Genomic DNA, 25,114 nt, shown 5'->3' with positions numbered 1-25,114 from the left:
GGATGCGCCCGGCTAACAGAAAATAACCCATTTTCCTACTTTTCATGTTCAATATCAGAGGCAAAAGCTTTAATTCATTGTGTGTAGGATTTAGCGCTATTGGAACAAATCATTCTCAAAAGGGGTGTCTACTTCAATGCACAGCCAGTGTTGTTTTTTTGCAAATCAGACTACAGAGTATTTTCTCTGAAAGCAAAAAAAGTATGAAAAGCTGTGGTGTCACAAGTTACATTTCCTCTGCTCTCTTCAGACACTTCAGTCAGAGACACCGGTCTTTCTCTCACACACAGGGTTAACAGATGCACTGTGAGGGAATTCCCTCTCCCCTCATGGCTCACTCTGCTGTTGGTTTTCAGCAGACTTGCTGTCAGTTTAGAGTGAAAGGAATTTGAAATGGTAAACAAAAGCCGCGGTGGCTCACTTTCACCCTGGCCGCACGTGTCCTCGCTCGCACTCCCGTCGCCAGGAGCATCATACTGCGCCTGCACAGGACGCTTTTGGCGTACAAGGATTTGCGCGGCCAGAGCCACGCAGGCGCAGTAGATGTCGAACTAGAAGTCAGTGTGAACAAAAGTGAGCTGTGGCAGGGGAACGGAGGATCAGAGATATATATATATATAGATAGATAGATCTCTATCATGTCCGCTTTAAGTCTTCACAGTTGACAGTTGTCGCCCTCTCCTTTGCTCATGCTGCAGCTCCCAGCTTTGACAGGCGTGCACTCCCATCCAGGCATGAGCAACGGATTAAATTCGAATGAGTTTCATTCTGATTTCAACCGGATAATTAATGCAGCTGGGGTGGTGTTAAACGTACCCAGCAGCCTTTTTCTTTCATCCGTCCCACGGCGCCTCCCACCCTGCACTCCAGTCGGCGGTCACGGGACTTCAAACACTTTCTTATTCTGGGTTGAAGGAGGAAGTGTTTATAGTCACGTGACACGGCTTGGAATGCAGCGTGGGAGGCGCCATGGGACGAATGAAAGAAGGCTGCTGGGTTAGTTAAACCCCACCACCCACCTGCTCAGCTGCATTAATTATCTGGATGAAATCCGTTGCTCATCACTGCTTGCATCCAAGGACAGGTGGCCTCTTTCAGACGAGCCGAGCAGTTCAGCATCCTGTCTGCCAGCCGCATGTGCAATTTGGGCAATTTAAATGCAGCTGAATTGCAACGGTTGTAATACCATGTGTGTCATGTATTGTCGCACGGTAGTGTTACTGGGCAGCAGGGGAATGTGACATGTTAAGTCTGAGCGCAGCTGCGCAAAGATGTGATTCCATTGGTGGGAGGCGTGCCTGTCCAGTAGGGCTGCATGGTTTTGCGGTTTTAAACCAAAACCGCGATTTGCGTGCAGACGATCTACAGGTCGTCAGTAGCTGCGGTTTTGTCAGCGCCCGCCGTGCTTGGTCGCATTGTTCCGCTTACCGCCGCGCCGTCAGTTGCAGAAGACAGTGCATATTTCTTATTGTTAATGAGCCGGGCAGCAGCGGGAGAGCAGCACACAGCGCCACCAATAGCTAGATAGAGATGGTATGGCAGAGCTTTATAAGCGCGGCTGTGTGGTGGCCGTTGTATTGTTGGAGCGGAAGCCGCGCTCGGGACACGCTATCGCCGCACAGCAGCCGGCAGCATGGGGGACAAAATGGACATGTCTCTGGACTACATCAACAAGCTGAACCGCAGCCAGAAGCCGTCGGGGGCGGCCGAGGAGGAGCCTGGGGGGGGACCCGGCCGCATGGCGGGCGGAGGAGGGGGACGAGGAGGTGGAGGGCCGATCAGGACGAGGCCTATGCTGAACCGAGGCGGGAGGAGCAGGCCAATGCCGTACAGCAGGCCAGGGCGAGATGAGGGCCTAGTGCGAGGGAGGAGGGGAGTGCTGTGTGTGGCCTGTATACCCTCCCTGCTCACCTGCATGCACTGATCGGGGAGGGGAGCGCTGTGTGTGGCCTGTATACCCGCCCACCTGCATGCACTGATCGGGGAGGCCGGGGTCGACAGTACTGCTATCATATGTATGGCTCTTATCACTGTGTATCTCACACAAAGTACTGCCATGTTCAGAGGCCCCTCTAGCCTGGCTGAGATTGGTGTGTGTCCTGGAAAGTCCTCCCATGAGCAGAGCACCCCAGCCCTGGTAGCTTGGCTGAGATTGGATGGTGTGTGGGTACTGTAGGGGGTCATAGTCCTGCCATGAGCAGAGCACCCCAGCCCTGGTAGCCTGGCTGAGATTGGATGGTGTGTGGGTACTGTAGGGGGTCATAGTCCTCCCATGAGCAGAGCACCCCAGCCCTGGTAGCCTGGCTGAGATTGGATGGTGTGTGGGTACTGTAGGGGGTCATAGTCCTCCCATGAGCAGAGCACCCCAGCCCTGGTAGCTTGGCTGAGATTGGATGGTGTGTGGGTACGGTAGGGGGTGATAGTTTTGCCATGAGCAGAGCACCCCAGCCCTGGTAGCTTGGCTGAGATCGGACTGTGTGTGGGTACTGTAGGGGGTCATAGTCCTGCCATGAGCAGAGCACCCCAGCCCTGGTAGCCTGGCTGAGATTGGATGGTGTGTGGGTACTGTAGGGGGTTATAGTCCTCCCATGAGCAGAGCACCCCAGCCCTGGTAGCCTGGCTGAGATTGGATGGTGTGTGGGTACTGTAGGGGGTCATAGTCCTCCCATGAGCAGAGCACCCCAGCCCTGGTAGCTTGGCTGAGATTGGATGGTGTGTGGGTACTGTAGGGGGTCATAGTCCTGCCATGAGCAGAGCACCCCAGTATTAAATGACTCTGCGCATGAATGCAAATAACATTTACAAACATGACAGAAAATGACATCATACTACTCAGTTTGATAATATGATTTCATTTTCTGTCAGTGTATGTTTGTAAATGTTACTGTACATTGTGAATTTAGTGCTAAAGCTTGTTTTGAAAAAAATCGTGAAAAAATCGAAATTGCAATTTCTGAGAGAAAAATCGAATTTTCAATTTTTCCCTAAAATCGTGCAGCCCTACTGTCCAGCATCGGTACCAAGTGGTCGCAAGTGCTCGGCTGGTGGTGTCAGCTGCCCATCTGAAAGAGGCCTAAAACTGCGGCATTAGAGGCCACAGGAGCAGCCCCCTCATAGGTAATTCCTCTCACCCCATCCCCAGGCCTTCCAACAGCACGCTAATTTATGAACCTCCCTTATGGTGAGATTCATTAAAAATAAAATGTTGCTCATTTCGCTTTGAAGTAAATCAGAGATGGGATAATTAAAAGGTTTTATACTTAGCCGGGCTTCCTTCCGCCCCATAAGCATGTCTGAGTCCCTCGCTATCCTCCCGCTGTCTGCTGTTCAGCCGCAATCCGCACCGGTAATTGGCTTAGTCGCGTCAGTCGGGGTCCTCTGCGCATGTGCGGGAGGTCCGCGCAGAAGACCCAGACTGACGCGACTGAGCAAGTTACCATGGCTGATTGCAGCTGAACCTGGGGGAGTTGGCGAGGGACTCTGATGTGCTTATCGGACCTGTCGGATCTTATCGATAAGACACATCGGAGCGTGTAGACCTAGCTTTAGGCATAGAGCCCTAATCCTGATCTTCTGCATTGTACAGTTTACGTAAATTACTTTTGTCTGGGATTGTTGATATTAAATCTAGTAGGATTGTCTTCCGGACTTCCAAGAGGTTAATATATGGTGCAAGTATACTAGTACAGTGTTCTCCCCAGGATTTTTTTCCAGCCGGGTGGCATGAAAAAGTAGCCGGGAGGGGTGCGACAGGGAAGTGCAGGACCAGTGCAACTCTACTTACAGCATAGGAGGAGGAGATAAGCCGATGTCCCTGCTAGGTACACACAATGCAATTTTCAGACAGATTTACTGTCAGATTGACCATTTCCAACATGTTCAATCTGATTTTCAATCGATTTTCTGTTCACTTCTATAGGAAATCGAGCGGAGATTTGATCAGAAATCAGTTCGGACATGTTGCAAATAGTCCACCTGACAGTAAATCTGTCAGGAAATTGCATTGTGTGTACCTAGCATTGGGGAGAAATGGTTTCAGATTATGGTGCTCAGGTTCCTTTAAAGCAGACTCAAAACTTCCCCTCTCCTCTAAAAGATAAGCAACAACATAATCAACTTTAAAGAGAAACATTTCATTGCTACAGCCGGTACAAATTCTACAATAAATCTGCACTGTTTCTACTTCCTGTTTTCAAGGAAGCAGACATATTGTTAACCTCCTGTGCCATGGCAGTCAGGTGACACCGTGGAGAAATAAAATTACAAATTGTGATTAGGCAAGAGGAGTAATTAGACAGGCTAGACTCTAAATATATACAGGGTACATTTCACCATGTTTCCCTTCTGTGCAAGAGTTCAGGTCCACTTTGTTCCTGCAGTGTGATTGTTGAATGGGGAGGTGGAGCACTTCAAACAGGATGTAAGCTGGGGGAAGATACAGACACAGCAGGAGTGGATAGCATTAACTTTCTGTTTGGGACTCAGAGGAGCAGAGGAGAGATGAGTGCACAGGAGGCTGCCTCAGAAACACTGACACTGTACATGCAGTGTACTGCTCTCTCCTCTGCCCCATGAACGTAAACAAAACAAAAACAAACTGAGCTGTGAAGTTATATTACCTCCTGCTCTCAGTAGCTGGATTAGACCAGCAGCTCCTTATCTAAATACACCTGCATGGTTGTTATCTGCTGTCTGGGGGGGATGGAGAATGAATGAGCCGTTTGTGACTGTCCCTGGTTGCCGAACTCACATGGTCTCCTCTCTCAACTATCGCAGGCTGCTGATAAAAGATGTGTGGGCGTGCTTGCTTGGCTGCCTCTTTCCATTGGCCAGAGAGAGCTGCCAGCATAAAATAAAGCCTGTTATTCATTGGAGGGCGGGAGGGAGAGACGAAGCAGAAGTTTCTAGCTGCTAGATGAAGTGTATGGTGCCGCCCCTTACAACCCGCCCAGCCAATCCCTGCTCCACCAGGAAGCGTGAGATGACAGGCAGAGGAGCGCTCCTGCAGTGTACAGCGTCAGCTCTCCCTATTGTGCGAGAACTGGGCGTTGATTGTTAGCAGGCATTGGAGCGCTTCTGCCTGGGTTTTTTTCTAGCAAGATGGATGAATGACAACAGCTGGGCAGGGTTTGGAAACAGCTGGGCGGCCCGCCCACCTAATTGGGCCCCAGGGAGAACACTGTGGTAGATCTTTCAGTTGTCCTTATTAAAGGACAACTGAAGTGAGAGCGATATGAAGGCTGCCATATTTCAGTTGCCTGGCAGCTTCACTGATCTATTTGGCTGCAGTAGAGTCTGAATCACACACCTAAAACATGCATGCAGCTAATCCAGTCAGATATGGCAATAATGTCAGAAACGCCTGATCTGCAAATGCTTGTTGGTCTATGGATAAAAGTATTAGAAGCAGAAGATCAGCAGGACTGCCAGGCAACTGGTTTTGCTTAAAGGGACCCTGAGCAGTAACGAAAAAGGAAATTCGGACTTACCTAGGGCTTCCTCCAGCCCCCCCGTAACCTGTGAGGTCCCCCCCCCCCGGTGCCCTCCTCTTCCTTCCTGTAGTCCCAATACTGGCTCATGCACAGTTCAGTCTTAGAACTCTGCATGAGCAGGACTCTTACGGCGACCGATGTAATGACACGCACGTGTGTCTTCAGCCGAATGTTGCCAGCTTACTGGAGTCAGCAGCGGGACCATGGGAGGGAAGATGAGGCTGCCGGTTGAGCTCGCTGGCTACATGGAGGCTGGAGGAAGCCCCAGGTAAGTCTGGATTTCCTTTTTTCGTTACTGCTCAGGGTCCCTGTAAAGCAGGTGTGTCACTCAAATTCAAAGTGGGCCGAAATTAAACATTGGCACCAATTTGTGGGCCAACTTCCATGTCTAGTGGCCAACTCCCTCCCTTATGTAGTTCCCTGGTTTCTAGTGGCCCCCCTCTCCACTATACAGTTCCCTGGTGGCTAGTGCCCCCTCCCTTCCCTTTACAGTTCCCTGGTGTCTAGTGGCCCCCCTCTCTCCCTTATACAGTTCCCTGGTGTCTTGTGGCCCCCCCTCCCCTCCCTCATACAGTTTCCTAGCGTCTAGCGCACCTTTCCTTCACTGATTTAGGGCTTCACCTCCAATATTGCTCCCGTGGTGGTCTAAAGTGGGCCATACATAATGCAAAGTGGGAAAACCATTTGAGGGCCAAATTTAATGTCTCTGAGGGCCAGATTCGACCCACAGACCAGAGTTTGACATGTATGCTTTAAAGGGATATAAATATGCCAGCCTCCATATCCCTCTCGCTTCAGTTGTCCTTTAAGCTTTCCAGTAATGCAGGTGTGGGAATTGCCCCACAAATGAAGATCTTTGGTAAATACAAGGCAATTTTTCCCCTATTTTGTCAGTGTATGCTGAGGGTTCTGGAGAGACACATTGGTGAGAAGCTGTTGCCAGTAGTTTCCAAGGCTGTAGCCCAATTTAGATGGTGTAGGAGTGCTTTCATCTGTGTGTTTGCAGGCTTTTGAATAATACTCAATCCTTCTGCAGAAATGGTTTGAAATGCTGACTTAAGGTGCCCATACACTCGTCAGATTGGCAGCAGATAGATAAGAAATGCATCTGATGGTCTATCTGATGCGTTTTTAGAACATTTTTTACCAGGATAGAATTCCAACAGATTTCAGTTTGAAATCTATTGAAATTCGATCTGATGGCATTTTTTTGCCATCAGATTTCCATTAAGGCCAATGCAAACTGATAAGCAATCTCTTCAGATCGACCTAAATTTTCCACCCTGCAAGTTCGATGGAAATCCATCGAAATCGATCGAAATCGGCCATCGATCGGTCGATTGGCCAACCGATTTGCAATCGATCGATCGATCGGGATCGATCGGTCGGCCAGAAAATCGGCTGAGTGTATGGGCTGCTTAAGATTTATTCTCTGAAGCCTGGAACATATGTATGACAGTGAATGATTGACAGTCATGAAGGCAATGTAGTCATTTTGAATGTATACCCTGTTATCAATGGGGTCTCTTCCTGTAACTGTTATCTTACTACCATGTGATCTTTGAATAGAGGTAAGGTAATCAGTTGGTATTTACATTAGTATAGGGCTGCATTCCACAGAGCATAGAAATGGGACATTTGAAGTTGAAGTAAATTCTGGTATATGTATAAAATGTTCAGCTTGGCTTGGTTAGTTTATATCTACTCACGTATTCACATGGTGTGAGAAGTATTGTATGTTAATTGCATCTGCCGACCCTTGAGTGTATTTGACCCCTGCACAATCCTTTTCCTGCTACAGTGGAGCTTGTCTGTTGTCCTTGCCTTCAGGCATCCAAAGAAATATTGTGTAGTCAGATGTTTGGAAATAGCTCTTAAAGCAGAAACACATTCTCTTGTGCGTGATGTACAATAGTAATTATAACAATAACAGAAATGCCCTGGCAGCGCTGGGTTAAATTATTGGCCAGTTTGTAGATTGTCTTCCCTTTTAGCTATTCTGAGTTGTGTGCTGGGTGTCTAGTAAGCAGTATATTTATTTAATTGTCCTGTGATCCTGTAAGTTTATGGCTGTGTGTGCTACCTACAGTCATGCCATGAGGTGTCACTGTATGGAATTTTCAGCAATAATTGTAATTTTTTTGTATCTTTTTGTTTTTTTTTCTTTTGTCTTGAACAAGTTTTTAAGCTTTGTGCACACAATAGACTTTCGTTGCCTAGAACGATGGATCGTTTTTGTCATTTGAAAATCTAGTCAGCGCAGGTGTCCTCCATCGCCCTACTCAAGCACATGATGCTAGGTACACAATATGAGATTTTCTGGCAGATTTACTGTCAGATCGATTATTTCCAACATGTCCGATCTGATTTCCTATTTAAGTGAACGGAAACCGCTCGAAAATCGATCGGAAAACAGATCGGACATGGTGGAAATAATCGATCTGACAGAAAATATCAGTGTGTACCTAGCATAAAGTATACCTTTAGTATTTTAATTTGGGCAATAATTGGGAGTCTTTTTTTCTTTTCACTGCATCAGCAAGTGAGCACAGGCAGCATACAAGCTACATGAATATGCACAGTTATCAATATGCAGGGATTTGCATGCAATGATGCAACAGCTTGTACTAAAAGCATAGGTTAGCGCAGATACAGTACTGATAGTGTGCTCCTCTATATCCACATTCCTGTGCAGCCAGGATGATATTGCAGCCATGCACAAGCAAGTCACAGACTAAAGGCCATTCCCTCAGTAATTAAGCAGCAGCTTACACTGGAATCCTAGTTCTCACTAGTAGATGCAGCTCATGCATCGGCCAGTGCTTTTGAGGCAATCCATGCAAGCCCAGAGTAGTGTGCAAATAGAAAGCAGGCTACAATTTGCTACCAGCACATCTGCCAACAGCCTATGGGTTTACGACCCATTGTCCACTATAGCTTGATACAGAATAAGGGCTGATTCACACTACGAGAGCTTTTTAAACGCTAAAGATCTTAAAAGCCCATGCTAATGCAATGCCAGGGCGGTGGAGTTGGAGTCGGAGCAATTTTGGGTACCTGAGTCGGAGTTATGCTACGTACACACATGCGACAACGATCGTTCGTTGAGAACGACGAACGAACTTTTAATTGATGAAAGAACGACCTAAGTAAAGATAGTTTTAAAAGGTGTGTAACGATCTGATCGTTAGAACGACCGTTACATCACGTAAAGCATCTATTGCGCCTGCGCATAAAAATGAGAAGTTTCGCAGAGAAATAGTGAAATGCGCATGTCAAGCCTAGTACGAACGACCGTTTCCAACGATGTACTACTTTTGCAAACGATCGTCGTTGGTTAAAATCCGCCGAGACAGAACTTTCTTTTGTAGAGATTTGGCTCGTTCGTCGTTTACCTTAATAGTCGGTGGTTCGTTTTTTGTAACGATCGTCGTTGGTAAAGATCGGGGAACGATCGTTACAAACGACTATAGTCGCATGTGTGTACGCACCTTTAGTCAGTGATTTCATAAACTGAGGAGTCGAGAGTCTGAGTCAGATAATTGTTGAACAAAATCCACAGCCCTGGTAAGTATTAGACTAAGGAGTTGGAGTCAGAGGCATTTTGGGTACCTGGAGTCAGTCTGTGGTTTCATAAACTGAGGCGTCGTAGTCAGAAGAATTTTGTACTGACTCCACAGCCCTGTGCAATGCTATGGGGGATTTTTACAAAATCTCATCACTCTAGTGTGAACACACATAGGATAACATTGGCAAGAGTTTATAAAATCACAAAGCTCTTAGCAAAGCTCCTGTAATGTGAACAAGCCCTAAAGGAACAGGCCAAAAAACTGGTCCACTATAAGTTGTTATATCAGGGCTTACTATAGCAGGCATTTCTCCCATATACTTATAATGGCACTTGACCTGGACATTTAGTTTATTATATCCAAAGTACTACTATATCAGTTTACTATAACAAGATTATACTGTACTCTGATTACCTTTGCTGAACTGTCGATATGTTATGACGGTCTACTACATTATGTGCACAAACACCTACAGGTTCTCAACACGTGGTACACATCCCTGGAGGTACTCAGAATGAGTTTATATGGTAACTTAGTCAGTCATAGTCAGTCCATTACACTGAGCTGGCAGATACATTGACAAGAAATAATTTGTGTGAATAAGCCTAAATGAGTGTTTTCAGTTAAAGATAAAATATTTGAAAATCATTTATACACTATTATGGAGTAGTCCTATCAAATGTGTGTCAAGGGGTACTTGATGTTACTTACAACAGGGGTACTCAACAAACATTATCCATCTTTAATGGGTGCATGCTGTACAGGTGATAAGGTGAAGGAACACTGCACTAACATACCTGTATGTTGCCAGATGGATTTTCTTTCATTGTACTGTACTTATATTTTTCTTAAGCAATAAAATTATCTTTTACTGAAATCTGTGGGTTTTTTAAAGACCTTACCAAGTATGCATTTTATTTTTTCGCCTAAAGTTTTTGTCACTGTTATTACTGACTTTAATATTTTGTCTCTCTTTATTTTGTAGCATTAAACATGACTATAATTGATAAAGTTTCTCCAGTGAGAGCAACATGCCAGAATCAGCATTGCAAGTCTATTTCACCATCTTCTGGAGACATAGATACAGGTTCGACAACTTTGGGCGTTGTATCAGCCCTAGCTAAAACGTCTCTTGGACCAGTACCTGGTGCTGCCGTATATTCAAGCTCATCTGTTCCTGAAAAGCCTGTGCCTTCAGAGCAGAATGATCCACGTAAGACCTGGCTCTCACCCAGATTTGCTGTGTTTTTTGGGGGTTTTTTTATGTTTAGTTCTGCCTCTAATGCTCAGGCTTTTGTACTTTGAAACTTGAACTGAAAACAAACGTGTGAGATAATTAATTGTATATGTAGGACTAATGGTAAATAGAACATTCCTAGTCTCATATTTTTATTTTCAGTTTAAGGGCTGAATTTTTAAGACTGAATTGTAAACAGCAGCCATTACAGTCTGATGTAAAATCTGCTTCATTCAGCTGCAAAGCAATAATAGCTGTTTGAACATTGCAACATGTTTTGTTATCAGCAGTGTTTTTCTCTGCCAAATAGTGTTATGGCTTTTGTTTAATTTTCAGGAGAGCCTGGGTTGAATTTAAAGCACCTTTTTTTTTTTTATCCTTACAATGCAATAAGTAGGGGCATCAGGCAAGTTGGTAGGACAAGTACACTATGCACCCATGTACATCTCTTCATATCACATGGCAGTTCATGCTAATGCAAGCAGGTATTACTCTTTCACTACATGCTAGTCACTGTCACAGCCTACTGTACATATTAAAGGACACCTGAAGTGAGAAGGCTATAGAAGCTATTATATTTCCTTTTAAACAATACAAGTTGCCTGGCATTCTGTTGAACTTTCATGTATCAGTAGTGTCTCACTCTTACACCCCTAACAAGTTGCAGTTTATCCAGTCAGACGTTAGGCATAGCCCTTGATCTGCATGCTTGGTCAGGCCCTGAGCCCACTAACACAGTTGTGTCCGCTTTTCAGCAACGCACCAATGTTACAGATGCTGAAAAGGGGTTCAGGGCCTCAGGATCTTAGGCTAAAAGTATAATGGCCCATACTCACGGGCAGCAAATGTTGCCTGTCGCCAGCACACGTGAGCGTGTGGGCGACAGGCCGGCGACAGCTCCTCGCCAGGTCCCTTCGCGTACACACGCGGAAGAGGGACCAGCCGCATGACGGAAGCTGTCGCCGACGTTCCTCCTCCCTCCGCCGGAAGCTCTTCATACCTCAATGGAGGTTGCTGTCGCTAGTCCGCGTACTCACGCGGACTAGCGACAGCTGCGGCGGAGTTGAGCCGGCAACTGTCGCCAGGCGATTGAACTTTTCAATCGCCTGGCGACATCAGCGACGGGCGACAGTTCGGGGTGCGCGCCCGTTGCAGGTGACAGTTCGGGGTGCGCGCGGCCCATACTCACGGGGCGACCTGTCGCCGCAACACGCGCGCGCCGCGTGTTGAGGCGACAAAAGTCCCTCGTGAGTATGGGCCATAAGAAGCAGAGGATCATCAGGACAGCCAAGCAATTTACACTGTTTAAAAGGAAATAAATACGTTGGCCCCCATACACCTTCTCATTTCAGTTGTGCTTTAAGAGAAACCGAGGTGGTTCTTGGGAGGGGGGGGGGGGGGGGGGGCATAGATGGGAAAAGAGGAATGTTCTCGGGCCTCATGACATGTCTGTGTCCCGCCACTCTCTGCCCCCCACCCCCACCGCTGTGCTATGGCCCCCTGAGATGTGTCTCACAGGTAAACAGCGAAGAGGGATTCCCTGTTCAAAAGGCCTGCTAGGGGCGTTCCTACAGGGTTTCCAGAGCTGCCATTGCGTAGCTCTCTCTCCCTGGCCATGCCACCTGCTGCTCCTCCACCTCCCTGTACGATGTGAATGAGAGACGGTCTCTCTCATTCTCATTCCTACGTGGTGACCCAGAAGTCACGAAAGTGAAAGTGGGCCAGTGCAGCCCACAGGAACGGCTTTTTTTTTTTTTTTTTCCATTTTATGAGCCCACCTCCGGCTCTCTTTAACCTCTTCAGGACCACTGGCTTTACCCCCCCCCCCCCCCCTAATGACCAGGCCTTTTTTTGTGAAATAGGCGCACTGCAGCTTTAAGGCCAAGCTGCAGGGCCGCACGACACAGCACGCAAGTTATTTCCCCCATCCCCCGCTTTTCCCTCCACCAACAGAGCGCTCTGTTGGTGGAGTCTGATCACCCCCAGGTTTGTTTGTTTGTTTTTTTTATAATAAATATTTACGGTCTTTTTTTAAATTTTTTATTTATTTATTATGCAAATTACCCTCCCTCCCCCCGCCTATCACAGCGGATTACTCCCCCAGGGGGACAGTCGTGTCACACGGCTCTCCCCTGTACAGCGCTGCTGTAGATCAAAGCGCTGTACATGTTAATTAGACAGCAGTTTCGCCGTCTAACAGTCTCCCGAGCGGCGAAAACAGAGCCCCAGGACTTTACGGCAATAGGCGTTAGGCGGTCCTGGGGCTACCGCCGCGGCCACGCCCATTGGTGTGACGCGGTCGGCAAGTAGTTAAAGGGAACCTGAAGTACCTACAAAAAAGTTTCAATTACCTGGGGCTTCTGTGCGCATAGTGTCTGACGTCGGCACAGTGTCTGACATCAGACGCTATGCGCCGGTGACATGTATGGATGGTCGCCCGGAGGATTACGGACACCGCGCGGAGGTATAAATGCACACACTAGGGGCACATTATACATTGGGGGCAGCGGCGGTGCGGGCTTGGCCGATTCCCTGAAGATTTCATGCTGAATCGGCTTGTAGCGTATGGGCAGAATCAACAAAAAACAAATGCATCTCTAATCAGATTTGATTAGAGATAAATTTGTTTCTTAAGTGGCCATACACTGGTCGATTTGCCATCAGCTCGACCAACAGATAGATCCCTCTCTGATCGAATCTGATCAGAGAGGGATCGTATGGCTGCCTTTACTGCAAACAGATAGTGAATCGATTTCGGCATGAAACCGATCACAATCTGTGCCGCTGCCCCCCCCCCCTGCATACATTACCTGATCCGTCCGGCTCGTGTCCCCCGGTTTCCGCTGTCTTCTTCTCCACGCTCGGCTCCAGCTTCACTTCCTGTCCGGGGAAGTCTAAACAGTAGAGGGCGCTCTACTGTTTAAACTTCCTGCCGGGACAGGAAGAAGTGAAGCCTGCTTGACTCTGAGCCCAGCGGAGAAGGAGCAGCGGGGAAACGCGCAGGCGGAACAGGTAATGTATTGTCGGACATTCAAATGCCGCTATCGACGCACTCCCGACCTGCCGGTGATCGAGCAAAATCTTCTGCACGGGCGGGAACAATTGATTTCGGTCGGAAATCGATCGTTCTGTCAACATTTGCGCAACGATTTCACAGCAGATTCGATCAGTGATCGAATCTGCTGTACATTGGCGGGAAAATCGTTAGGTGTAGGGGCCCCTGAAGTCGAATCTGCCCATAATTATCAGGTCTATGGGCACCTTTACTTTTTTTCAATAGCAAGCTCCCTGCTGGGAGATCCGCATCCGAACTTGTGATAACATTATCTTGTGTTTACCTAAATGTAGCAGAGAGGAATGTAAACATTTTCTGACTGCAGAAATGTCTTCTAATGTGTCCAGAACTGATGATGCTCAGAAATCATTACTGGGTACATTACAATATAAATACACGTGTTATGAATAAAATGCAATGGCAGCTTTCAGAGCAAATAAAACTGTACTTTGGGAACTTGTAATTTGTAAATGATTAATACTTATGCACAAAAGCAAATATATCTGTATGGGATATAAAAACTAGGAAAACGCATTTTTTTTTGTATATTATGTCCAAGTTTAATACCGCTTTAAAAAGACTCTGTAACTTAAAGAAAAAAAACCCTTTGGGGATATTACCTCGGGAGGGGGAAGCCTCAGGGTCCCAATGAGGCTTCCCCAACCTCTGAAGACAGCAGGAATCCAGCACATCCCCCCAAAAAAAATCTTCTTCCAGCAATTGCTGCAAGTCGAATTATTTCATTCCCCACCATCCATGGCGGCCTGGAGCGGGAATAGTGCAACAGCAGGATCAGCCATATACCGGCTGTATTCTGCACCCAAGTCTCCTGCGCTGATACCTCTTGGGCGCCTATTAGGCGGGTGCTCCACCCGGCTAGTTTTGGTTAGCACCTGGCTGGCACCAGCTCGCCTCTTATGCTGTAAGGAGTTGCGCACAGAAGCACTGGCCCTGCTTTCTCTCATATTGCCCCACCCGGCTACCTCTTCTCTCTACACAGTTTGACTTTAGTTACAGATACAGATGCTGTAGTGCTCCCATGGGAGAAACCGGTTCTCTTTTCCTTCCCACTTTTTTCGCTGATCCCAGGGATGTTTAGGAAAATTTAAGCTGAGGATGCTCTGGTCATTCCACTTGCACCAAGGCGACCCGGTTTCTGTGTACCTTCCTAAACAAGCTAAGCTCCATACCTGATCCTGTGTACATACCTAAAGTAGGTTCTACATTTAAAGCACACCTGAACTAAGAGGGATCTGTTTACTGCCTTATTTATTTCCTTTTAAACAATGTAAATTGCCCTACAGTCCTGCTGGTCTCTTTGGCTGCTGTAGTGTCAGAATCGCACACCTGAAACAAATGTGCAACTAATGCAGTCAGGAACCTCTGATCCTGGTCTGTGGCTAAATGTATTCGAGGTAGAGGCTCAGTTGGACAGTCAGGCAATTGGTAATATCATAAAGGATTACAGGCATCTGAAATTCGCTCAGAAGATAGAATTAAATTGTATAGCTTATTTTTCAGCAGGAAGCAATCTTCCTTTAGATACATGCTATGAGGCCATTATCAACATGTTAGTCAGAATATGCAGGAGCTTCAATAGAACAAGTCTGCCATACCCTCATGCACTCCAGCCCTTTGAGTTTTGTGAAGCATTGCCAGGTAGATGTCTTTTCATCGGGACTTTTTCTTCAACAAGAAGGTTCTCCATGCAGTATTCCCCCTCCTAGGTTATGTATGCCCTGACCTAGAAGTTGACTAGGTAAAATCAAACCCTCTAGGACCACATTACTAATTTCCACTAATTCTCTTAGCGAGTCTGATCAGACAGAAATCTGTACAAGAGAGATGGAACAGCACCTCTGCAATCCTCTGTGGGTGTACGGGAACCAACCCCTTGTACCAACAGGGTGAAGATCCGTATTGGTCAAAGATAATGATCCGCACCACATCCAAGTATAAGATGTGGTGCGGACCCCTATCTTCAAACAAGATGGATCTTCACCCTGTTGGTACAAGGGGTTGGTTCCCGCACACCCACAGAGCATTGCCGAGATGCTGTTCCATCTCTTTTGAACAGAGAGAAATATGTTGGCTGCCATAAATCACAGGCCGATTCCTAATCTATTCCAGCATGCTGTTACCGACACAGATACCGAGATTGAGCATGTTGGCTCGAGATTTCCCAGGATATCCGATTGATACATAATTAATCTGTGGTGGAAATTGGTCGAATATTTGATCAGGCATGGTCGTTTTTTTTTTTTTTTGTTTTTTTTTATCTGAATTGATAAATCAGCCTCCAAATTGACAGATGTGTGGCCACCTTTAGAGAAGTGGTGCATCCAGTGTGTGTATGATAAATCTCATACTGTAGCCTACCTGCTATAAATAGAAGTTTTTGACTTAACCCATTCGTGTTCTGTCGTTTTCAGTTGAGCAATGTTCACCTCCCATTGATTAGCCTATAACTTTATCACTACTTATCACAATGAACTGATCTATATCTTGTTTTTTCCGCCACCAATTAGGCTTTCTTTGGGGGGTACATTTTGCTAAGAGCCACTTTACTGTACATGCATTTTAACCTCTTGACGACCAGCTAACGCCGATTGGCGTAAACTGGTCGTCTGCGGGTTACCATGGAAACGGCCGCTCGATCGAGCGGCCTTTCCATGTCAGTTCACGGAGGGTGTCTCCGTGAACAGCCGGAGAGCCGCCGCAGCACCGATCAGTGTAACATCCCCTGGTCGGCAAGTGGTTAACAGGAAGAATAAGAAAAAAATCATTATTTCTCAGTTTTCAGCCATTATAGTTTTAAAATAATACATGCCTCCATAATTAAAACTCACGTATTGTATTTGCCCGTATGTCCTGGTTATTACACCGTTAAAATTATGTCCCTATCACAATGTATGGCGACAATATTTTATTTGGAAATAAAGGTGCATTTTTTCCGTTTTGCATCTCACTATTTACAAGTTTAAAATAAAAAAAAAATAGAAATATTTCATCTTTACATTGATATTTAAAAAGTTTAGACCCTTAGGTAAATATTTACATGTGTTTTTTTATTTTTTTATTATTGTAATGTTTTTTGTTTTTTTTTATATTAAACATTTTATTTGCGTAGTTTTGGGAGGGTGGGATGTAAACAAGAGATTTATAATGTAAATGTGTGTTTGAATTTTATTTATTTTTTTACTTTTAGTTGTAGTTTTACTTTTTGGCCACAAGATGGCGGCCATGAGTTTGTTTACATGACGTCACTCTAAGCGTAACATACGCTTAGAGAGACGCATGGGGGAGGCAACAGCCAGAAAAAGCGCAGCTCCCGAGAGAAGCTGTCGCTTTTTTAGCGGGGGAGAGGAATCAGTGATCGTGCACCATAGCCCGATTCACTGATTGCCTGGCTAACGAACCGCAGGCCAGGAGCGCGCGTGTACGCGCGCGGTCGGGCGCAGGAGCGCGCGGTAGCGCGCATGGTTCCTGGGCGTAGTTTCTACGTCCCGGAACTAAAATAGGTTAAATAGTAAAGGCAATACACAATTGTCACTAAGACATGCCCTATAGGTACACAATCAGGTATAATACACCTGATATTTGTTTTAGTAATAAAGTATTTGATAAAAAACACCGATATGTCTAGGTGTTTACTACAGAAACACACAATGTCTGTATTGGTCCTATGCTGTGGGGGTCCTGGCTGATCCCCCTCCACTGCAGTGATATATCAGTGGGGTGTAGCTATCCCACAGCAACGGAGTTAGGTGTCCTGTAATGGGTGATATGGACCCGAGTGAGTTCGCAGGTGTGGTAAAATAAACCACCTCAGCACAAACCCCTCAGACTGTTGGAGTCCTCTATACACCCAAATGGGAGGCTAGATTACTAGGGTGTTCAAACGTGCATAGTGCTGTACAATAAACCTAATGAGATCACATTTCACCTAAACAAGGCTTCTTCAGAGGTGCTATACATATAATACAAAGTGCTATACAAGGTAAACATCACCCACAAATTAAAATAACAAAATGCCCCCCATATCTGATTGCCCCAGTCAGAGCTGTGTGAGCCATGTTAGGCTGCCAAATAAATACCATTGAGGGAGGAAGAGGAGGCAACTGCCACAATGGGCTACGCCCACCCTAGTTCGTGTAAGCTACGTCTCCCGGAGGTGCCAAGGAGAGCCTCCCTAGGGCAGAGGATCGAGCTCCGAGCTCCGCCTACCTCCAGGATAATGTCCAGGATAATGTGGGTATGCTCCTACGTAGTGAACTGGGATGGGAACTCTCCCACCTCAGTAATGAGTTAGTCGATGTAGGTTTGCGGAATATCTCTGTTTGTATTTTACCATGCTCAATCATAATCTTAAGATCCAAGAAATTGATGGTATTTTCATCAATCTCATATGTGAAATGCATGCCTATCTGATTAGAGTTCAGGATTTCCACAAAGTCCTTGAAGACATCCTTTGGGCCATCCCACAGCACTATCACGTCGTGAGCTATGGCGAGTTTTCAGCCAACTCGCGCGAGGTGCGGGATCTGACGGCGGATGCTGCGTAAGTGACACGCAGACCCCGCCCCTTTTCAGCCCGATGGAGCGCATACAGCGACTCCGACTGATTTGTGAGCGATAGGGGGTTCCCCGAGATTCGCCATTTGGGGGACATTATCCTGGAGGTAGGCGGAGCTCGGAGCTCGATCCTCTGCCCTAGGGAGGCTCTCCTTGGCACCTCCGGGAGACGTAGCTTACACGAACTAGGGTGGGCGTAGCCCATTGTGGCAGTTGCCTCCTCTTCCTCCCTCAATGGTATTTATTTGGCAGCCTAACATGGCTCACACAGCTCTGACTTGGGCAATCAGATATGGGGGGCATTTTGTTATTTTAATTTGTGGGTGATGTTTACCTTGTATAGCACTTTGTATTATATGTATAGCACCTCTGAAGAAGCCTTGTTTAGGTGAAATGTGATCTCATTAGGTTTATTGTACAGCACTATGCACGTTTGAACACCCTAGTAATCTAGCCTCCCATTTGGGTGTATAGAGGACTCCAACAGTCTGAGGGGTTTGTGCTGAGGTGGTTTATTTTACCACACCTGCGAACTCACTCGGGTCCATATCACCCATTACAGGACACCTAACTCTGTTGCTGTGGGATAGCTACACCCCACTGATATATCACTGCAGTGGAGGGGGATCAGCCAGGACCCCCACAGCATAGGACCAATACAGACATTGTGTGTTTCTGTAGTAAACACCTAGACATATCGGTGTTTTTTATCAAATACTTTATTACTAAAACAAATATCAGGTGTATTATACCTGATTGTGTACCTATAGGGCATGTCTTAGTGACAATTGTGTATTGTATATGTTCCCCTGGTACTTACCTTCGGCTAGTGTATGTAAATAGTAAAGGCCCATACACTCACGAGATTTTTTTTTAAACGACCCGTCCTTTTGACGTCCGGACAACTGAACGGGACGTCCAATCGGGCGTGTGTACAGTCCGTCGTTCAGCTGATAAGACTGGACTTGAGCGATCCGCCTGGCGGATCGCTCTAGACCAGTCTTATCAGCTGAACGACGGACTGTACACACGCCTGATTTAACGACGGGACGTCCAAATGACTGGTCATTTAAAAAAATCCGACGTGTATGGGCCTTAAGGTCATATGCTTTATAAAGTTTGTACAACCTCTGTGCTTTCTCTGCATCCACTGATTACTTTGAGGGCTATCAGACTGATCATAATTTTTGTTAGCTTTTCATATTAGACAAGTATCCATTTAGGTCATACATGTCAAACTACGGCCCGTGGGCCAAATCTGGCCCGCAGTGCCGTCAAATTTGGCCCCCAAGTTGTTTCCCCACTTTGCATTCCACTCTAGACCACTAGGGAAGCAATACTGAAGGTGAAGCCCTAGATAACCAGGGAAGCCATATGGAGGAGGGAGGGGTAAACCAGGGGCATCAGGGAACTGTATAGGGAAGAAGGGAGGGGGAGGCACTAAAAACCTGCAAACTGTTGGGAGTGAGAGCTTGTTTCCATATGCAACGCAGGGCTGTGCAACTCTGTGTTGTACTTGACTCCATGATGCTTGCAAACCCATTCATTATACATTTGCCCCGAAACGCAGGCAACCACGTGCTACGATTCAGTGGTGAATCACAGCACATGTATGGAAACATCAGACAGTGCAGTCTTTCCATAAGCACAGCTGAAAGTGCGCTATATGGAAACAAGCCCTAAATGGGGGGGGGGGGGGGAGGCACTAGACACCAGGTAACAGTATGGGGAGGGAGGAGGCATTAGATACTAGAGAACTGTATAGGGGTGGACAGGGGCCACTAGACACCAGGGAACTTTATAGGGGAGAGGGGTGCACTAGACACTAGAGAACTTTATAAGTGAGGAAGGTGCCCACTATACACTATACAAATACTTTGTATTTGAGTTTGACACACCTGATGTAGAGACTGCTGTTAAGATCCCACTGCAGTGTTAATATGGACAGCCTGCTGCAGATTTCTTCAGCACATATCTGAATGGCTTAGCGATTTGAGCTCATGGGTTTCAAACTCTGGCTATGTGTATTGGTATTTCTGGTAGGCAGCAAAAACTGATGGGGATGGCAAGGGGAATGTTCTGTTCCAGTTCAATTGGTGACCAATAATGACCACTCTACCCCTCCATTTTTTACGTAGCTAAATTCATTAATATTGCCATGGTAAGCAGCTGTGTTCTTCCTACTTTATATTTACAAAGATCCACAGCATTTTCCTGTGTCCTTGCTCTCAACAGGACTATGTTTCAAAGTGTGCTTTATTTTATATTCACTCACAGTAAAAACCCGTTTTCATTTGTGGTGTTCCCATCTCTGTATTTTTCAGTATCGGCAGTACCAGGGGATGGTATTAGTGCACCAGAAAAGATTCTGTTTCCTGCGGAGAAAATCCGATTAAAATGGCTGCGAGTACAGAAGGTTGGAGCCGGTCTCCAGAATCTCGGCAATACTTGCTTCCTGAATTCCGTGCTGCAATGCTTGACTTACACTGCGCCTCTTGCAAACTACATGCTCAGCCGCGAGCACTCCAAGACCTGTGAGTATAGCTCTTTATGACTGTCTCTGTGCAGTCTTTATCCTTTAGTGCTGACTGTTTCCTCCTGTTCAGCCATTGTTGATTTATGAGTAGGGATGATGGTTTAAATTGCAAATTGCTACAGATTGCTTACATTTTTTTTATTTATTTTTTTTGTAGCCATTAGGTATTAGATGGGATTGAGTAGTAAATGGAAAATACCTGCTAGCACCGCTAAAGGAAAAAACAAGTGTACTGTAATGCTGGGAATACACCATGAGATTTTTTTTTTAACAGATAGATGGTTCAATAGATAATTTTGGACAAGTCCGAACTGATTTTCGATAGTTTTTTTTCTGATCAATTTCTCATAGAAATTAATAGAACTCGATCTGAAAAATGTTTGTGGCAAAGATGCCTTAACCACCTTAGCGGTATGAACGAGCTCAGCTCGTCCATTACTGCCAGAGGGTGCCGCTCAGGCCCTGCTGGGCCGATTTTGATAAAATAAAAAGCAGCACACGCAGCCTGTACTTTGCTAGCCGCGTGTGCTACCTGATCGCCGCGTGCATCGGCGAAAGAGGGTCCCCCCAGCCGCCCGAGTCCTGCGCAGCCGGAACAAATAGTTCCGGCCAGCGCTAAGGGCTAGCTCGGAGGCGGCTGACGTCCATGACGTCACTCCGCTCGCGACGAGGAAAGCCAAACAAGGAAGGCTGCTCATTGCAGCCTTCCTTGTTACTTCTGATTGCCGGAGGCGATCAGAAGAACGCATTCGGAGCGCCCTCTAGTGGGCTTTCATGCAGCCAACTTTCAGTTGGCTGCATGAAATAGTTTTTTTTTAAATTTAAAAAAAAACCTCCCGCAGCTGCCCTGGCGATCTCAATAGAACGCCAGGGTGGTTAATCCTGTTGAGCATTGACCTGTAGTGCTTTATTACCTGATTATTTCCAGCCAGTGCAATTCCAGTGTGTATGCCAGAAATGTTACACACCACCTTTTCAGCTTTCAGTTATTATGCTTACTCAGTTGAACAGTTCCGTGTGATAAGTTGCTGCAAATATTATCACTGTATTACCAAACCCAGAAGGCTGGCCGCACTCCTGTGTGGAGTAGATTGTGGGCTGGTGTTCTGTAGAAAGTGATAATCATGCTTGTTTTTGTATTCCACTGAACAGTGTGCATTATTGAATAAGCTCTGAGGCGAATCTACCTTTTATTGCTCATTAAAGTGGACCCAAATTAAAAATACAAGATTTCAGAAATAAAATCTATTTTCTTAATTATAATAATAGCAGCCTTTTTTCAGCTGCATGATGACAAATATAAAATATTTTACATTTATTGGAGGAACCCCTCCCTTCCTTTCAAATTGCCGGGATTTTTCCGGCAAACTGGTGGAGTAGATGGTGTCCGGCAATGGAGGAATTGCTAATGGCTGCCCCCAGTATAACCCTAGTTATGAAAAGAGAAGGGTGAAAAGCATGCACTGAAATGATCATAGGTTTGAAGGAGTGTTTATTTATCTTTGTAAATTTGTAAATATTTTTAATTAAAAAAATGTTTGGTTTGGGTCCGCTTTAAGCCGAATCTACACGATACGATTCTTTGTGCGATTCAATTACGATTCTATTTACGATCCGATTAAATCCGACATGTTGATCGAGATTCGCTTCAATTCGATTTGCCATTGTTTTGCAATGGCGAATCGAATCCCGATCGGACATGTCGGATTTAATCGGATCGTAAATAGAATCGTAATGGAATTGCACAAAGAATCGTATCGTGTAGAGTAGGCTTAAGGGCCCATTTCCACTATCGCGAATTCGCATGCGTTTTTCGCATGCAAATTCGCATAGCAATACAAGTGAATGGGACCGTTTCCACTTGTCAGGATTCCTTTGCGTTTTTCTGTGCAGAAAAAATTCGCATGGCAGAGCCATCAGAATTCGCATATCGCATACCGCTATGCGAATCGCATACAATGTATTTAATAGGAAATTCGCATGAGGTTTCGGTATGCGAATTTTCATGCGAATTCGAATGAAAATTCGCATAGAAACAATGTAAAAGCACACCAGCACTGCCATGGTTAAATTCGCATACATCGTCATCCATGCGAATTTTCATGCGAATCCGCATGAAAATTTGCATAGACCCGCATGCGAAATTCGCATCCGCATGCGAATTTTTACCGCGGCGATTCGCACCGCACAAGTAGAAATGCAGTTTAAGAGTTACAGACTACCCAGCAAGATCATGGTGAACCATGGGCTACAAATGACCCAAAAGCCCTCTTACCAAAATGTTATGGAAAACTTTTTTCCTTCTTAAAACCAGGGCTGTGGAGTCGGAGCAATTTTGGGTACCCGGAGTTGGTGTCGGACTCTGTGATTTTATAAACTGAGGAGTCTGAGTTGGGTGCTTTTTTTTTTTTTTTTTTTTTTTTTTTTTTTTTTTTACAAAATCCACAGCCCTAGTAAGTATTAGACTAAGGCGTCAGAGTCGAGGGGTCAGAGCCATTTTGCGTACCCAGAGTCAGAGTTGGAGTCTGTGGTTTCATAAACTTGGAGTTGAAGTCTGAAGATTTTTGTACTGAATCCACAGCCCTGCTTAAAACAGAAGGTATTTGCGATTAATTCAGGTTTTGAGCATGTATAATAATAGAATATGAACATTTGTACAGCACTTTTCTCCTGTCCGACTCAAAGCGTACAAAAGCTGCAGCCACTGGGACGCGCTAAAGAGGCCACCCTGCAGTGTTAGGGAGTCTTGCCTTGAACTCCTTACTGAATAGGTACTGAACCTCTTGAGCGCGTCCCAGTGGCTGCAGCTCTTGAGCGCTTTAAAGTGAACCGAGCACCTTTTTTTCACTCAGGACATTTCTATAGCACATGAAAAATGCATGCCGACTATCTGTTTCATTATTAAAATAAACTTTAATTTTACCTTGTATTTTACATTCAAAGTAGTTAAATTATCCTGTTTGAGCAGGCCTGCCGACCGTCCCCATCCGCAGAGACTTCAGGAACCTCGAATTGTTTTGAGCTAATTACCAAGAGGCAAACAATGCCTTTCATCAACAAAGGTGTTGAGTAATTAGGAGTGTGTCTTCAAAGCCATGGTGTGTGTCAATGTTTCAAGATAGCATCTCTGACTTCTGTAAATAAGGAATGTGAGAAGGGGAGGGGGGAACATGGCAGCTTCTATGTCAGGAGAGATTCCAGTGAAAGAGAATGTGCTCAGTTCCCTTTAAGTCCGACAGCAGAAAAGCGCTATACAAATGTTCAGTTTATGTCTCCCACAATGCATCACTGCTGAATATGCAAATCATCCCTTGTTGTCCCTGTAAGCTAACAGTCTGTATGCATGTTGGATTATTGTGGCTCTGTACTATTAACAAGCTCACACATCATTGCATTACAGCAGTTCTGAAGGTTTACAGGGACAACAAGGGATGAGTTGCTTATTCTGCAGTGTTGCATTGTATCATATTATATAGTGCCAGCTGGAAAGATGGGAAACTATTTAGTTTCCAGTCTTTATTTACAAGGTGTTGCCAAAATAATGGGAAATCTGAACGGTTTTCCTAATGCTAATCAGTGTATTCTTGACCACTATATAAAAATGCGTGTGATAATATTTCATTTGTTTGATTGCAGGTCGTGAGCCAGAATTTTGCATGATGTGTGTGATGCAGTGTCACATCATCCAGGCATTATCCAATTCTGGCAGTGTCATCAAGCCAACCGGTGTTATCAATGATCTTAGGCGTAAGTACATCCTCCATACAGGTTTCACACTGTAAAATATAAAAGGAAACGAGATCCAGCACTACTCCTTGATTCCGCAAAGCCTTATCTTACAGCCTCCGTTCCCTAAAGACTCCAAAAAATATGCATACATAAAAAAAGCCTAGAACAAAGCTTGAAGACGTGTACATAAATGTTCACTTAGCCCTTTACCAACCAATTTATTTAGAGGCACTTTTTTTTTTTAATTTGTTACATTTCTTAATTAGTACTGCTGTAAATGTGTATTTATGGCCACTTGTTACTAGGGGACAGTGTGAGACAATAAGCGTGTTTGTTTCCACTAGGCTTCCCGCCGCACAAAAAATGCTACTTGTCCTTTATAAATTCAGCGCCACCGCCTGGGCTCATCCCCCTCCACGCTCATCCCAGTCACCAGGAACATAGGGTTTCCTGCTGGTTTGCAAAACAACCAATAGGAATCCACCTGCAACAGAGAAAATTTGAATCTTCATGTTGACCAGTTAGAACAGTTAGAATCCTCCCTGTTGCTAGGTAGGATTCACTTTTTTTCCCCCCTTACAAACCAACAGAAAGCCCTATACTTCCTGGTCACTGGGACAAGCAAGGATGAAGCAGGGATGACGCGGATAATGAGAAAAGCAATGGAAGTACCGGTGGGGGGGTGGCGACACAAACGCAGTGGCCACTGTGAACAGCGCCAGCACACCCACTCACATCCTGAGTGGTTGTGCTTGCCGCGCCGTTTACCCATATGATGTTTGCATTTTTCCGGCCTTACACATACAGTATGTGTACATATGCTTGTGAATCTGACCTTACACGTATGTGCACACATGCACTTTACATTTTTATGATTTTTTTGCAATAGTTGTCCTGTAAAATGAATTTGGCAGAGTTTTA

The 25,114-nt window shown here is 45.6% G+C and overlaps 1 protein-coding gene across 1 annotated transcript in view; it reads left to right on the top strand.

Moving 5' to 3' along the window:
- Positions 1-25,114, top strand: part of USP42 (ubiquitin specific peptidase 42) — a 69,318-nt gene that overhangs the window by 1,714 nt on the left and 42,490 nt on the right. Inside the window, exons 2-4 of the mRNA XM_068247316.1 lie at positions 10,047-10,274; positions 20,253-20,462; positions 24,101-24,211. Of these exons, the coding sequence (XP_068103417.1) occupies positions 10,055-10,274; positions 20,253-20,462; positions 24,101-24,211 (541 nt within the window). The 5' untranslated portion in view covers positions 10,047-10,054. The remainder of the gene's footprint in view (positions 1-10,046; positions 10,275-20,252; positions 20,463-24,100; positions 24,212-25,114) is intronic.

Source organism: Hyperolius riggenbachi, chromosome 7 (genome assembly GCF_040937935.1).
Source record: "Hyperolius riggenbachi isolate aHypRig1 chromosome 7, aHypRig1.pri, whole genome shotgun sequence".
Classification (NCBI taxonomy): domain Eukaryota; kingdom Metazoa; phylum Chordata; class Amphibia; order Anura; family Hyperoliidae; genus Hyperolius; species Hyperolius riggenbachi.
This window is presented reverse-complemented; position numbering and strand designations above follow the sequence as displayed.